Source organism: Nematolebias whitei, chromosome 2 (genome assembly GCF_014905685.2).
Source record: "Nematolebias whitei isolate Nwh7 chromosome 2, NemWhi1, whole genome shotgun sequence".
Lineage (NCBI taxonomy): Eukaryota > Metazoa > Chordata > Actinopteri > Cyprinodontiformes > Rivulidae > Nematolebias > Nematolebias whitei.
In genome coordinates, this window is record NC_056499.1 from 39,229,038 (window position 1) to 39,244,739 (window position 15,702).

The 15,702-nt window shown below is 40.9% G+C and overlaps 2 protein-coding genes across 2 annotated transcripts in view; one reads left to right on the forward strand and one right to left on the reverse strand.

Moving 5' to 3' along the window:
* Window positions 1–2,107: 2,107 nt before the first annotated feature.
* On the forward strand, window positions 2,108–6,018 carry rps17 (ribosomal protein S17). Its single transcript, XM_037691815.1, has 5 exons — window positions 2,108–2,174; window positions 2,864–3,015; window positions 4,600–4,705; window positions 5,053–5,118; window positions 5,899–6,018. The coding sequence occupies exons 1-5, from the start codon at window positions 2,172–2,174 to the stop codon at window positions 5,974–5,976; spliced, it is 405 nt and encodes a 134-aa protein (XP_037547743.1). The 5' UTR covers window positions 2,108–2,171; the 3' UTR covers window positions 5,977–6,018.
* A 2,427-nt stretch (window positions 6,019–8,445) lies between these two features.
* Window positions 8,446–15,702, reverse strand: part of LOC119424256 (cytoplasmic polyadenylation element-binding protein 1) — a 31,384-nt gene continuing 24,127 nt past the window's right edge. Inside the window, exons 8-12 of the mRNA XM_037691727.1 lie at window positions 13,831–13,967; window positions 12,497–12,695; window positions 12,286–12,380; window positions 12,040–12,120; window positions 8,446–9,012 (exon numbers count right to left, since the gene is read on the reverse strand). Of these exons, the coding sequence (XP_037547655.1) occupies window positions 8,902–9,012; window positions 12,040–12,120; window positions 12,286–12,380; window positions 12,497–12,695; window positions 13,831–13,967 (623 nt within the window). The 3' untranslated portion in view covers window positions 8,446–8,901. The remainder of the gene's footprint in view (window positions 9,013–12,039; window positions 12,121–12,285; window positions 12,381–12,496; window positions 12,696–13,830; window positions 13,968–15,702) is intronic.

The window sequence follows — 15,702 nt, forward strand, 5'->3', positions numbered from 1 at the left end:
AGACCTGTTTGATTTACTGTATTTTTCTTCACACTTCATGGGTGGGGGGTGATTATATTACTGCAATATTGTGATTATTATTTGAACTGTAAATTGTACAGAGTTCACAGTTGTAGTCTCCGTTGGGAATATCTGTAAAGAAGTATTCTCATTTCTTCTCTCCGACTGTGGGAATCAAATTGTACAGCTCCAAGAATCTATCCTCCCCTCTGCGCTTTTTTTTAAGCTCTGATTAAAAGAAATCCTTCAACTGTAAATAAATGTTATTGTGTTGAAATATGAATGTCACTTCAAAAATGTATTTGAATGATGAGTTAGTCAAGGGCTTCAAGAATGAAGGACCCACATTTTTCTTTTTTTTATGGTTTCATAGTTTTAATTTGCAGGAAGATAAAAGTCCTTTTTATCTGAGACGACTGTTTTTTTTGTTTTTTTGTGCGTTTTTGTTCATGGATTTCTACAATAGTGTCTCACATGAACCTGACACAGATCAGTTTTTATTCCCTCCACACCAAAAAGGGAAACTCAAATTTGCACCCTTTTTATGTAAAATAAAAAATCTCTCCACCTTTTGTGACTCTTGGTGAGCTTTTGTCGTCCGTCTGCGTCATGATTACTGAACAGAACAAAATGTGTTAAAAGGACGAGCTGTCCTCGGAGGAATGCTTGTCACCCGCCGCCTCCCATACCAGTTTTAAACTGGGAGAACCTGACGAGGAGGAGCCATTCTGGTCAAACCTTATAAATCAGATTACATGTGTAATGCAGAGATCTGACCATTTTAAGGTTGATTAGCTGTGGCGGCCATCTTGAACTGGGTTGTCCCTAAAAGTTGATCATTAGTAGATGTACAGATTACTTTTTTATTAACATTTGTATTCATAGGATAATTTGCCAAGACAAACGAATACAGTGCCCTTTGACCTTCAGCAACGGGTGATGAATGTAGATAAATGTTATGAAAGCCAAAGAGAAACTTTTATTATAAGGCACACCATCTAACAAGTTAAAAAAAATAATTATAAAGTTAAGACAAAATGTATATTTATTGAACCACTGACAGAACTTTTATAAATGTAAACATTTCAGATTAGATTTATTTTGACCAGAAATGGCCCTCATTTATTTTAAACATCCCTAAAGTGGGATTACGTTGACTTGTAAAAAACATTAAGTGTGCGTTGGCCTCAATCAGATGTTTAAATAAATTAAAAGTTTTTTTTTTCACAATTTTTTTTACCATGAACAATAGAGCACATATTTTTCATATATTTCAGGTCTCTCTTGTAAATGAGTCCTCGAGGCTCAATGGGATTAACCTGTGTAAAAAATAAAGGTTGACTGAATATATTTGCACATGCACAGGTCACAAATAAGTCAAAACTTTTTCACTAAAGTTATTTAGTTCTCAAAAGCATCAAAGTAAGTTTGTTGAAATTTGGTGATTTAATCACCTGGAAACATGCTATTTTTTTTTCCAAGAGTGCTGGTTTGGTATACTGTAACTTTTTTTTTCTTTCATATATTTGAGAAGAGGAATTGCTTCAAACGTTATACAAAGGGATTTCCTGCTGCAACAGCTGACAGATAATAAACGGTTAGTTTAAAAGGAAATAAGAGTTACTGGTAAAACACAAAGGACTATTTCTGAATGTAAAAATCTGTTTGAAAATTAGATTAAGAAGATGCTTTTGTTACTAGATGGTGTCTGTGGCCTCGTTTCTATGTATATTTGTGATGTACATCTCAGCTTGCCACAGTGACTGCATCCTGTGCAGAATTAAACCCATAAATTGAACTTGGTCTCATTGAACTTGGTCTCATTGAGCCTCGAGGACTCAGTCATTTACAAGAGAGACCAGTTTGTTGTTTATATTGTTACTTTATATTAGCATTGTTTGTCTTGGTTTGTTTGTAAATTGTTTTTCTTAATTAAACAAATAAAATAAAATAAAAACTAAAAATATTACTGGTAAGCCGGACAGTTTTGGTTGTTTCCAAAAAAAAAAAAAAGTTTTGGTCGTTTCCGTTCCGTCCACTGAACTTCCGGTGCTCCTTCGTCCTCCCACCAGCAGGGGGCGCTGATGATGGCGCTGATGGTCGCTCTGCTGTTCCGCTCTAAACATCCGGTTTTGCTGTGCGCTGTTTCTTTTCTGCCGGACCGAGCCAGTATGGTTGGTACACAGGAATTCTTTCACTTCAGTTTTCATCAAAATCCTCATCAATCTTCACAACCTGTTCGCTCTTTAAACGCGTTCAAACATCTGTCTGCATGTGAACAACTGGAAGTGTTAATATGGCGGACTTTGACACCCTCATGTTTTAAAGAGTTGTAGAACAGGAACCGTCTTTTTTAACAGGACATCAGTAGTGACGGTAGTAGACAGAAAAGCTATTTTAGCCAATATCTATTAAATTAAATGTGCGTTTTGTTCAAAATGTCACCAGAGAATGCGATAAGAATAAGTTTTTAACCGGCCTGGTGAAAATATGAAAGTTATAAGTGCCTTTATTAAGTTATTTTACACCGCTGTGTAGAGAAAGCTGTCATAAAAACCTAATAGTTGTTGGCACAGCTGTTAAATGGGGCAGGAAGTTTTAAGACATCACATCTAAACATCAAGATAAACATTTTATGACTTAAAAATCCGTGTAAACCTTATAAAATCCTCATTTAGAGGATCAACCACCTTCAATGAAATGTTCTTTTTGTTTTAATTCTCTGAAAAGTGTTTAAAATGAAAATGTTTTACGTTTTAACCACTTACTTGTGTTAAAACAAGTTCCTGCGCTTTTATTTTCTAGTTCGTATTTTCCCCTCGTTTTGTGTGAGAACCCACGAGTTTGTCTTGTTTGTGTTCAGGGGCGCGTCAGGACCAAGACGGTGAAGAAGGCCGCCCGGGTCATCATCGAGAAGTACTACACCCGCCTGGGCAGCGACTTCCACGTCAACAAGAGGATTTGTGAGGAAATCGCCATCATTCCCAGCAAGCCGCTGCGCAACAAAATAGCGGGGTAGGTGAAATGTTTCAGCCGTCTGTGCTCGTGTGTTCAGAGACGTGTCTCTGTCCAGCTGTTGTTTGTTTTATTGGGATTATTAGTTTATTTAATTGTTGGACTGACGTGTGAAGGTGCACGCATCTTAAACGTAGAGGAAAACATTGGGCAGAAGGATGAGACTTGTGGACCGTTTGGATGATGCAGAGTCTGCTCAGATCTTTACATTTTAAAATGACTGACTTTAGATCCAAACACAAGGCAAACCTCGTGGTCCAGCCGCTTGTAGAACCACCTTGCTGTTGCTCTAGTCCTTTTTGTGCTGGACCTCATCAGTCTCTTACGTCATTGTGGAGTTTTGGCCCACTCTTCTTTACAGCGCTGCTTCAGTTCATGGATGTTTGCAGACATTTGTTTCTGCTCAGCTCCCGTCGCAGCAGTTCAGTCAGGTTGAGGTCTGGACTTGGAACGATTGAGGTTCTGTTGTAGGTTCGTTGCTGCTGTTTGGGATCACCGTCTTACTCCATTTGCTCCAGACAGATGGACTCAAGGTGTCCAGCTCCTGTGGCTGTAGAACAAGCCCAAATCATAGAGTTGCATTCTATCCTAAAAAATCAAGCCTGGCCCGAGCTCGTATCGTTTTTTCTGAGCCCGACTCTTCAGCCTGTTCTCTGAGGCTCGTAGAGTCGGATGTGCACAGCCTGACATACGGACGTCCGACGTGAAGCGGACTTTAATGTTTTCCACTCGTGAATAATCTTTGTTACTGCAGAGAGTTATGGACTCCTTGTTGTTTGGAAGCCATCTTGTAGATTTTTCCAAAGTGAGCGGCTTCGGCTTCTTTAGAGTCATTGCTGAGGTCTTTCCTCCTTGGCATTGTGTGAAAACACACCTTTTTGCTTCAGGAGAGCAAACAGACAAACCCTAGAGCTGCAAGAGCATTTATCATGGCGTTAGCTGCTTGTAGCGCCTCCGGTGAGAGATTCAGCTTTTAGTTTCTCTGCTTGGTAAATGAGTTTCTGATCTCACAGATAAACACATCGACCAGCTGAAACCTGTTTCTGCATCCAGATGTTTGGGGTCCTCTGGTTTTACTGGGCTAAGATGTACATAAATACTGTAATGTGAAGTTTCAACATTTAATATTTTGCTTTCTGTGTTTCGTTTTTAATGTGTGAAGTTTGCCAGACTGGTGGTTTACTGAGGAGGAACAGTTGAGTGTTTTGTTTCCTTCTAAAAGCAGTCATGTTTTTATTGATATTTCAATGAGTTTCAGCTGTTTTTGCTCACAGCTAAACATGATCAGACTCTCACACCACATCCTACTGGAGGCTCTGCAGATGTAGATCGAACTACAAACAAAGGGAAAGATGTTGGAAGACGTGTGTCCCTCGTCTGTCACACAAACTGCAACGTGTCCTGTTGCTCATCGTCTGAGCAGCTCCTCAGTTGAAACATTTAGAAATGTTGGTGCAGTCCACATCGCTCCTGTGGAAGTTAAACGCTCCAGTTAGAATACAAGTAGTTGAATTTGTAACCAGAGCAGACTTGGACTCGGAAGCTGCTTGTTGTTCAAAGTGTAATCAGGTGTTTGCTCCTCAGGTATGTGACGCACCTGATGAAGCGCATCCAGCGCGGTCCCGTCAGAGGAATCTCCATCAAGCTGCAGGAGGAGGAGAGGGAGAGGAGGGACAACTATGTGCCCGAGGTCTGTGCTTTGTTCTCACTTCTGTAGAACTCGAGCTCTTTCCACAAATTATTTGTGTCTTTGTGCTTTTTAAACTTGCTGCTCCTCGACCGTACAAACGAGACTGGAAATTAAACTCTACGCACCCACTTTAGATCTTTGACCCACAACACTAGAGTTCTCTGACACCACGTGAGAAAACAGTTCTGCACAGATGGTGTGTGTCAAGAACTCCCAAACTGGTGGTGGTGGGAGGGGGCGTCACTTCCTGTAAAGCACGTAGCAGCTCCAATCACGTTTTTAAAGCAGGTTGTAATGTTCCCACAGTGATGGAACAGGAAACTCATTTGTTGCTTCTGATCCTGCAGGTCTCAGCTCTGGACCAGGAGCTCATCGAGGTGGATCCTGACACAAAGGAAATGCTGAAGATGCTGGTGAGCACTGATTCCACAGCTAAAGTCCCCTGTGTAGTAAATAATACACTAAACACGCTATCGTCACGGTAACGGGTGCCATCAGATATTAATTCAAACACCATGAACTGGGTTGTTTGGGGTTCCAGATATTAAAGGGTTCGGTCAACTTTAACTGTTCGACAGGACATCAGTTGTAGACGCAGAGTGTGGAGAAAAGAGGCAAAAGTCTTAGTCCAGGCTATGCTGATGAGGCCTTTTTTAATCACTTTGCAGGCAAAAAGTATAAAACTACATCCAGCTGTGAGTAAGTGCTACATTAGATAATATTAAACACTTTGCATGATGCAGCTCAGTTAGTTGCAGTTTGCTCAGTCAAACCGTGCCTGCACTGAACATGGACCGTCCTCATACCAGTGAAAGCTGCTGAATATCAGTCGGGTTAACGTGACTGACAGCAGCCTCTTCATATACACAGTGCACGTGTAGGTGACAGTGTTGTGCAAGTTTGGTGGTTTAACGTTAGCTAATGTAGCATTTGTTCTCCAGTATTCTGTGCGAGTTGATTTGAGGCTGAAAATCAAGCAGGTTCATGTTTAACCTAACCTGGATCTACGTCCTCCTCCACCCTCTTAAAGAGTGATGTCACAGCTGATGGACTGTTTGACAGATCACTTCAAAATGACTAAACTGTCATTTGAAGATAATCCTGGCATCAGTCTGTACACTTTGTTTTAGAAATTGTCCAACAGAAGTGACCATCATCCCTCTAATTTCACTGGTCTTGTTTCCTTCCTGTAGGATTTTGGTGGTCTCTCCAAACTTCAGGTCACTCAGCCAACCATTGGAATGAACTTCAGAACCCCACGAGGCCTGTAAGATCATGTTCACCTGCTGCAATAAAGAGTTGGAACTGGTCAACATGGACCCTCGTCTCATTTACTCAAAACATGAGCGCTCCGTATCATCGTTGTATGTTCCCATATGACGACATGTGACCCGTCACATGATGCACCCAGGAGCAGCAGCAGGCAGCTATGCAAGCGTGCAGGTAGAGAATAGGTGTTGCTCAAGGATTTAACAGCAGGGAGTTGAACCTTCGACTTTCTGGTCCCATGTTGGCTCATCTTGAATTAAGTATAAATAGCAAGCTGTAACTTACAGATGCATCGAAGAAAATTGAACGTAAAAGTTTTGTTTCATCATTTCAGAAAGTGAAACTCAGATTCATTAGTGAAATATTTCAAGACTTATTTTGATCAGAGCTGAACAAAACAAAGTTCAGTCTCAAGTAGAATATTGTGAAGAGGTTCAGTATTATTAACTCCTGTGTCACACCCTGATCAGCTGATCAACTCCTGGACATGAGCTACAAATGTGTCATTCTTCAAGTCCAGCCACTCCTGAGCCAGAGACATCAGAAGTGTCTTACCTGCTGAGGAGACAGAACTGGACTGTTGCTCAGTGGTCCAACGTCCGCTTTCAGATGAAAGTACATTTTCATTTAATTTGTAAATCAAGATCTCAGAGTCTGGAGGGAGGGAGAGTGGAGAGGTCCAGAATCCACGCTGCTTGAAGTCCAGAGTGAAGTTTCCACAGTGGTTCTGGTCCACTAGTTTTCTGAAGTCCAGCCATCGCAGCATCTACCAGGACATTTAGAGACTTCATGCTTCCTTCTGCTCTCAACGTTTATGGAGAGGATTTAATTTTATTTTAGTCTAGTAAGGGCAGCACGGTGGCGCAACTGGTGGAGCTGCTGCCTCGGATGGCAGCTCTGCTTCATTGTGCAATGGGAAAAATGTAGATTCCCTGTTGGGACAAGTACGTCCATCCATTTTGGGTCACGGGGGTTGTCAGTGCCCATGCCCAGCAATCATTATGCAAGGGGTGGGGTACACCCATGACAGGTCTCCAGTCCATCAAAGGGACTCTTGGAGATAAAACAACCAACCATTCACTCTCTCACACCTAGAGACAATTTAGTTACCAGTCTAACATGCATGATTTTGGTCTGTGGTGGAGTACCTGGAGGAAACCCACACATTCACAGAAAGAACATGCAAACTCCACCCAGAAAGGTCGTGGACTAGGATTTGAACCGTGGACCTGAACGCTGAGGCGCAGATGATTGGGGTTAAGGACCTTGCTCATTGGCCCAGAGTAGGGCCAATGAGCAAGTATCACTCAGCCCTCTGAATAGCAAGCAGCTATCAGTGGTTAGTCTGATGGTCCTCTTACATGTGAACGGCTGTTTTGGCTGTCAACAGCAAACTGGTTGATCCACTATGAGAAGGTGCTGTTCATGAGTTTCTTGCAGCTCCTCAAACAGAAGACACTTTTTGATAAAAGAAAACGTTTCAACAAGACTGTCCTGATGCATGCTCAATAAGACGGGTTGATAAATCTGACCAGGTGGAGTCAGGTTCTCTGGACGAACTTCATAACCTAAAATTGCACCAGTCAACTTGAAAACAAGCACGCCACCATACATCTGACAAAACGTTTAGTTTGCAGTGGTTCTTAGAGCTTCAGAAATATTTAAAGACGCATTGAGAGGCTAGACACAATTTAATGCTTAAACACCTTTATTGTGCCCAATCTGAACAAACTCCACAACTGTTAAGTAGCAGCAAACTTGGCAGACCACAATGAGGTAGACTTTCAAAACTCTAAAAAAGCAGCTGGGCTAAAGGACAACAAGCTCAGCATGACAAACGTATTGAATAAAGAAAAGACACGTAGTCTTTGGCACACAGCTTATGCATTTACGTCCAACTGGAACAGGAAGGCAAAAATTGGATAAGAAAGCAAGGGGTCATTTACAGAGGTCTACTCAAGCTCTGAAAGATAAGTTATCATCAGCTAAGTGGAAGTTCTTACACCCAACAGGAAACAAGTTGCTGTTCTGACAGACATGTTCCCCGCTGATGTACGAAGTGATTAAAACACTGCCACCTCTCCACACGTGTAAATTAAAAAGTGGGGAAAAAGTGACCAAATGAGTCCAGTTTCAATGGCATCTACCAGCTGAAACGTATCCAGTAGTACTTTTACAAATTTAATAACTAGTTCAAAGCAAGTTAAAGTACATCCAACACTTGTGCCCATTAGCTGAAATTTGGGAGGGCAAATAAAAAAAGCCACTGAAAATGTATGAAGAAAAAAATAAAAAAGGGTTTTCCCATAAACAGCCACTTGGTAGAATTGCTCAAAATTTTCATGTCTTGACTTAAAACCGTTTGTTTACAAATTAGTAAAAAACTGCGTAAAAATGTCTGAAATGTGACTGGTTAAATGAAGCCCAACATTCAACTCCCAAAAGTAAGAAACACCAGTTTATTTGCACAGGAAACCAGATGCCAACTGGGGTAAAGGGAGGGAAGAGGGGAAAACTAAAAATTTAAAGGCACTGTATGGCATTTGCCAATGAATGGCAATGAGACTTGGTGATTGCTCTTCACTATGCAACACAAAGAAAAAAACAAAAACAAAAGGGCATTTTCATCCACGTCCTAAAGTTAGGCTGACTCCCATCATGGTCTGGCCACAAGTCAGAAAATGCGTTTGGTGTGAAGGGCCCCTTGTTTATTCCTAACAAGGTCACTGTGCATAGTGCCACTGTGAACAGCAAAAATGTAGCAAGTGCAAAAGTGAACATTTTCTACAGTGATATCCCAGTGCCTGGTAAAGTGCATGGTGCCCTCGTACAGAGGGATGCCCTGCACACGTGCTCTCCTCGGCGGGCAGCCTCACCCCATGCAGGGGCTCTTCTTTAGTCCTCAAGACTTTCTGGATGTCTCCGCTCTAGCTGGAGTCCCTGTTCTTCTGGTTGCGCATGAGGGGCCGGTGGTTGCTCAAGATGTCCATGGAGTGCTGCCAGTGCCAGCAGGAGCGGCAGTAGTACTTGAAGCAGGCCTGGTTTTAGGAGCAGAAAGCACGTTAGTCAAAACAATGACCAACATTAGCACTACTGTGAAGAGAGACCATCCAAAAGACAAGTTTCTTCATCATGAAATGTTCTGGACAATATGGCAACGTCAAGTCTTGTTGCTTCCAAGGCACAAACTCTTGCAAGTTTTAAAAAGCAACTGAGCAATAAACAGGGTTTCTGAAGGTCGACTTGAAGCCAAAGCCATGGAACTAGTTCAAAACTTGACTTTTTCACAGAAACGCTTTACAACCAAACACATGCATGTTAGACTGCCTTCAGGTCTCCCTTGCAAAAGAGATCCACCTCAATGGGATTTGCCTGGTTAAACAAATGAAAAATGACCTTTGATTTATGTTTAATGCTTTTTAAACTCAAGAGATGAACCGGAGTGTCTACACAAACTTGGCAGAACAATTTAAATTGGATCTTTGGACACCAATATTAGTGGTCTGTCAAAAGGCTCTTTTACAAACAGATCTGTGAAATGGCCACAGAGACCTTTATTCTGCCTCTGGTCATTTGGAAATCACCGATCCTCATCCTGAACAGATGTGAGAAATGAAGAGCATCGCAGAATTAAAATAGGCTTAAAGCAGAACTGTGTCTTTGCTGTGAAGCACAACATTAAATGTGGATGTCTGCCTCTAAAACAAGAACTTAAATTTAGAGATTCTTTTGAGGTCAATTAATTTTTTAACCACCGTATGTTCCGCCCTATAAGTCGCATCAGTCCAAATGTGGAAAAATCCATCACATCTATTATGCGTCACCGCTGACACGTCACGTTTGTTACGAGTCACCGTTGATAACCTGAAAAATGTGGGCTGGTGTGCAAAAAAAAACAAAAAAACGAGCAGCCAAATGGTGGTTGCACGAGCGTGCACGGGAGGACTAACAAGAATTTAACAAGATAATCACCTAAAAACATTTGTTTGCTCGAAATTATAGTAGGTGTGTCTCAGTCCAACGTTTGCTTAATAAATGCACTTTGAAAATGCAGCGAATTTGACCGTTAAAGCTGATACATAAAAACATGAACGCACAGAGGACTCGCTGTCCATTTCTTCGAAATTTAACAAGATAACCACATAAAATTATTTTGTTAGCTCAACTTCGTAGTAAAGGTTTGTCTCAGTTGAACTTTTACTTAAACGCACTTTGACGGTCAAATCGGCTGCATTTCGCCGGGGCGGCGCAGCGAAATAAAACTGATTCAGTTGCTCCAGGCAGATGGCCGTCAGTCTATGGCAAGCTGATTGTGTCATTAATAGCCACCTTTACCTATTACATGATACAATGGCATGCCATACTAAAATGCCATCTAGTGGCTGGCTGTTCAATATTTTTAGTCAGAATGAATGAAATCATCTCAGCCAAAAATTATAAATCTGGAGGGGGGGGGATCCATAAATACATTGCTTCGGCATACAAGTCACAGGGCATGCAAATTATTCAAAAACCATGACTTATACAGCAAAAAATACGGTAATCACTTTGTACATTGCAGTGAGCCATTGTGCTTTTCCTCTGTAATCCATTCAATCCTGCTAACAGATATTTCTCAACACTGAGCCAATGAACAGGGAAGGGTGTTTATTTAATTTTTTTTCCCAACACTTGATGACTTTATGGTGAATAGTAGATAGAAAATGTGAACGCACACTAGGAAGATCGTTTATGACCAGTGCACCACTTGTGAGCCTTATGGTGGGACTAATTAAAGCATGGATCTGATGCTAAGCTTCATGGTTGTTAACAGCTGCGCTTAATAAACAAGCCCCGCTCCACTTGTGGTTTTTTAGATTCTTTGGGGTGGACAAAGCTAAACAATTTTCAGCCATTATAGCCGTCAGCAGTCACGCCCCCTCGCAATATCAGTATCGGCGATAGCCAAAATTTCCATATCAGTGGGGCTTTAGTAAAAATATTCACTTCTTCCACCTTCAGCAGCAGCTGCTCAGATATTAAAGATATGGCTGCCAAACTATTTCAGCATCAACAAGGTGATTTCTAAAGAGCTTTCTGCCTAAAACATGATCTAAAGGATGGTGCATTTTTCTGGTCTTCGCAGGGTTTCCCTCGTCTCACAATATTTTCAGATATTCTGCTGTGAACAGGTTGGACCCAACATTTCATTTCCCTTTCATCAACATTTGTTTTTTCTTCATATCAAATTCAAATTGGTATACACAGGTGTCATGGTCAGGTACAAAGACTGGACAGAAAACGCAGCCAACAGACCCAAATTGTTTTAAATATACCTTCAAAAGCAAAAGGCTTAAACTAGAAACCAGAAAGCAGTAACAATACTTTGTGCGTCTAAAACCACAAGTTTTCTTTAAAAGAATAAAACCTGCAGACCTGAAGAACTTGCAGGAAAAATGGCTCCGTTATATAAAACGAAAAAAATTATAAAAATAAAGATTAAAGCTCAAAAGTAATACAGGTTCTGCATATTTATTGCTGCACTGCATTTGACAGACTATCATTCATCCATCCATCTTTACCCGCTCCTTCCTTTCCAGGTCGTGGGGAGGTCACTACGCAATGGGCAAGGTACACCCTGGACAGGTGTCTAGTCTAACGCAGGGCCAGGTAGTCAACTATTCTAACAGTGCATCGTTTGCCTGATAGTTCAGGCAAACGATGCACTGTTAGAATTGTGTCAGATCTGTGCTAATCTGGTGTTCAAGTTGATGCATCCAGCAGCACCAAACAAGTGTTAAATCATCTCTTTAAGACTTCAGTTATTGCTGTGCTTCCACCAACTTCAGATTCCCGATGCAGAATTAAAACTTTAGTTTACATTTGACCTCAAACATAACGTTTGTGAAATTTGATCAAGAAGTCACTGCATCAAATTGAAGTTCACAAATATTCACTTTAGTTTTCATATGGGACCAAAATGCTTCCAAGTCCTGATCAATCCAAAATTAAGACATTCAGTAGAAATAATGGAAATTGCATCATCATCAAGCAATAGTTTAGCTGAAACAGGACTTTGTACTGACCTGGTCTCTGCAGAAGAAAGGCCCAGGCTGACGAAGGCAAACCTGACACATGGAGTCCTCCAGGTACGGGTCAATCTGAACCTGAATGGAGAAAAAACAAAATAAAATGCACAGCTGAAACAAGTGAAGCTACAACACGTGTAACAATGACAAGTTGTTCGTGCTGCAAATTGTTCTCTCCATTATTTATGGTTGAATCAGGACAGTCAACTCACCCATGATTAGTCAAATACCACATCATCTTACTTTTTTTGTAAACTTGGGTGTTTTAATCTCCACAAACGCTGCACACACAGCCTTCAGATAACTGCGCTGATTGTTGAAAGTGACACGTCCAGAACCTGCACAACAATACAGTTGATATTAACATAAAACATGTAAACTTTAAAATAAACCAGTGCTGATGCAACTCAACCCTACAGCACAGATTTCCTGATGAAAACGCCAGCAGTATTACCTATGGGATACTTGTGTTTGTCCGTGTCGATGCCAGCGTACATGACCCCTCCGAACAGGTCGTTCATGATGCTGGCCAGGGCCTCAGCGTTCAACATGCCATGCAGAGCGCCAACGAACACCGTCTTACTGGGGTCCAGACGCTGGGCAGGGCAGCGCACGTAGTTACTGTCAGAGATCACCCAGGGAATCACCTGCACCTGGAGCAGAACATAGAGTTGGCTTTTTGCTTTCATCCTTAACTTTAGAGTTTTGGTTATAATGCATTAAAGTGCACGAAGACAAATCTCTCGCACAGATTTTCAATTAGGTTCTTCCCAAAACTTAGTCACATTTTAATTTGATTATCTTTGACAAATCTGTAAAGACTGCAGAGAGAAAATAAAAGTTTTTGGGTGCCATGGACACTGGTTTTAAAACGTAACAACGTTCCCTGCAACTCAAAAAGAACAAAGCTATAAAGCCTGAAGTGCACATATGAATCCTAATGAACAGGGATACCACTGGTTCCTGTATCATTCTGAAATAGGTTTTATCTTGCACAAAATTAGCAATTTCTTTGCAGCACAGTGAGAAACTACAATTCATCAGAAAATGTAGCTACTTGAACCACCTTCCCCCTTATCAAGACTGGAGAACATTATTAACAGACTGTATGTGAATGTTTCTGTTCAGTGCCCCGAGACGACTTCTGCTGTGACTTGGTGTTGTATAAATAAACTGAACCTCCAATCATCACTTGTCACATGCAGTTCAGTAATGAAATGTTCCAAAAACAGAAAATGGAAAATAAGCTGTTTATACACAGAAATTTATCACATTTGTGTTCGAGAACGACACTTTAAAAGTTTTTCATATTTAAGGAACAATTTTAAAAATCAAAACCGTTGAAGTCTGGTTCTGTTCTCTTTGGTCAGTAACAGAAGCAGCATGAGATTCACTTTCAGATGAACAACAGATTCATTTAGGTTTATGTACAGTTCAAGATGCAGCATGAACACTTGCTGAAACGGTCGTTTCACGTCTGATCTGTGGCAGATAATTGAGGACCACCACATGGGATCTACAGACCGTGCAGATAAACTGAAACGTTAAGCAGTTCTGCATCAAATTTCAATAGTTTTAACCATCATCAGTTCATTAATGCACACAAATCAAGTTGTCAGTTTGCAGGCTGGTGAGCTGAACCCTTTAAAATATACCACAACTTGAAAAGTCACTGGAATATAAATTTTAAATCCCATTTATTATAAAAAAAGTATTCAGTATCACTAAATTAAAACTCATTATAATACTCCAGAACATTAACCTCTTTCACGTTAGTTTTCAACTCACATCCTTGCATCGCATTCTGCGGCTGGACATCTTGAAGTAGTACTCCCTGTTGTCCTCTGGGTGAAAAGGATCCTGGGAGCACGCTTGAAGCAAAGCCCGCACAGACTTCTCATTCTCAAACACCAGGTAAACATAGCCTAAAGACATTAGAACAGTAAATTAATTGAAAAAAGTTAGGAGCACTTGCTAAAAAGTTGGTATATGCACACCATGAATAAAAACTGTATGAATTATATCCGTTTGGACCCAGCTGACCAATTGCCACAAATGTGTTGAAACCATCTTTTCATTAAAGTGTCTGACATTCTTACAGTACAGCAATTCATGCATATCTAAAGATTCAGACAACTTTATCACATAAATGAGCTCTTTAAATTTGGTAAAACTAGATAAACGGATGGAAAATTTTAAATCAGATTTACACTGCCTGGCCAAAAAAAAAAAAAAAGGTTGCCACCATAAAAAATGGTAACACTAATATTTTGTTGGACTGCCTTTAGATTCACTGTGGCATTGTTTAAATAAACTTCTGCAATGTCACAAGATCCATTTCCATCCAGTGTTGCATTAATTTTTCACCAAGATCTTTGATGATGGCAGATTCTGACCACTGTGCAAAGCCTTCTCCAACACATCCCAAAGATTCTCAATGGGGTTAAGGTCTGGACTCTGTGGTGGACAATCCATGTGTGAAAATGTCTCATGCTCCCAGAACCACTCATGCACAATGCGAGCCTGGTGAATCCCGGTATTGTCATCTTGGAATATGTTCGTGTCATCAGGGAAGAAAAAAATCCATTGCTGGAATAACCTGGTCATTCAGTATAATCAGGTAGTCAGATGACCTCATTGAGCACAAACTGTTGCTGAACCTAGACCTGACCAACAGCAGCAACCCCACATCATAGACTGCCCCCACAGGCTTGTACAGTAGACACTAGGCATGATGGGTGCCTCACTTCACCTGCCTCTCTTCTTACCCTGATGCGCCCATCACTCTGGAACAGGGTAAATCTGGACTCAGACCACATGACCTTCTTCCATTGCTCCAGAGTCCAATCTTTATGCTCCCTAGAAAATTGAAGCCTTTTTTACAGTTAGCATCACTGATTAGTGGTTTTCTTAAGGCTACACAGCTGTTCAGTCCAATCCCTTGAGTTCCCTTCACATTGTCAGAGTCAGAGAGTCAGAGTTTCTTTATTGTCATTCGCACCTCATGTGGTACATGTGGTGGAGCGAAATTATGTACGCAGGGTCCCAGAAAAAAAAAAAAAAATTCTCGTGTGTAGAAATGTTCTTACTTTCACTATTAAACATTGTCCTGAGTGCTACGGTTGTTTTTCTTAGATTTGATTTCACCAAACGTTTAAGTGATCACCGATCACGATCATTCAGGATTTTTTCCCGGCCACATTTCTTGCTCGAAGACGATGGGTCCCCACTATCCTTCCAGTTTTTAATAATGCGTTGGACAGTTCTTAATCCAATTTTAGTAGTTTCTGCAATCTTTTTAGATGTTTTCTCTGCTTGATGCCAATGATTTGACCCTTCTCAAACAGACTGACATATTTTCCATGACCATGTGATGTGTCTTTCATCATGGTTGTTTAAGAAATAAGAAGCAACTCATTGCACCAGTTGGCGTTAAATAACTTGTCAGCTGGAAGATAATCGCCCATGCAGTAATTATCCAATAGGAGGCTCGTACGTATTTGCCAAGTTAAATCCAGGAAGTGATTTTTTTTTTGGCCAGACAGTGTATTTATACTGAATTTTTAGCTCGACCCACAACAAACCCACCCAAGTGTTTTGGTCAGTCTCACTTAAAACAAGTTTATGTTTGTCGGGTTACACAAGATGCAATATAGACTT

Bases quoted from the DNA above. Each gene is read 5' to 3' on its own strand.
- rps17 (XM_037691815.1), top strand. The intron at 3,016-4,599 runs GTAGGTGAAATG...TTTGCTCCTCAG, and splicing joins CTGCGCAACAAAATAGCGGG to GTATGTGACGCACCTGATGA. The intron at 4,706-5,052 runs GTCTGTGCTTTG...CTGATCCTGCAG, and splicing joins GGGACAACTATGTGCCCGAG to GTCTCAGCTCTGGACCAGGA.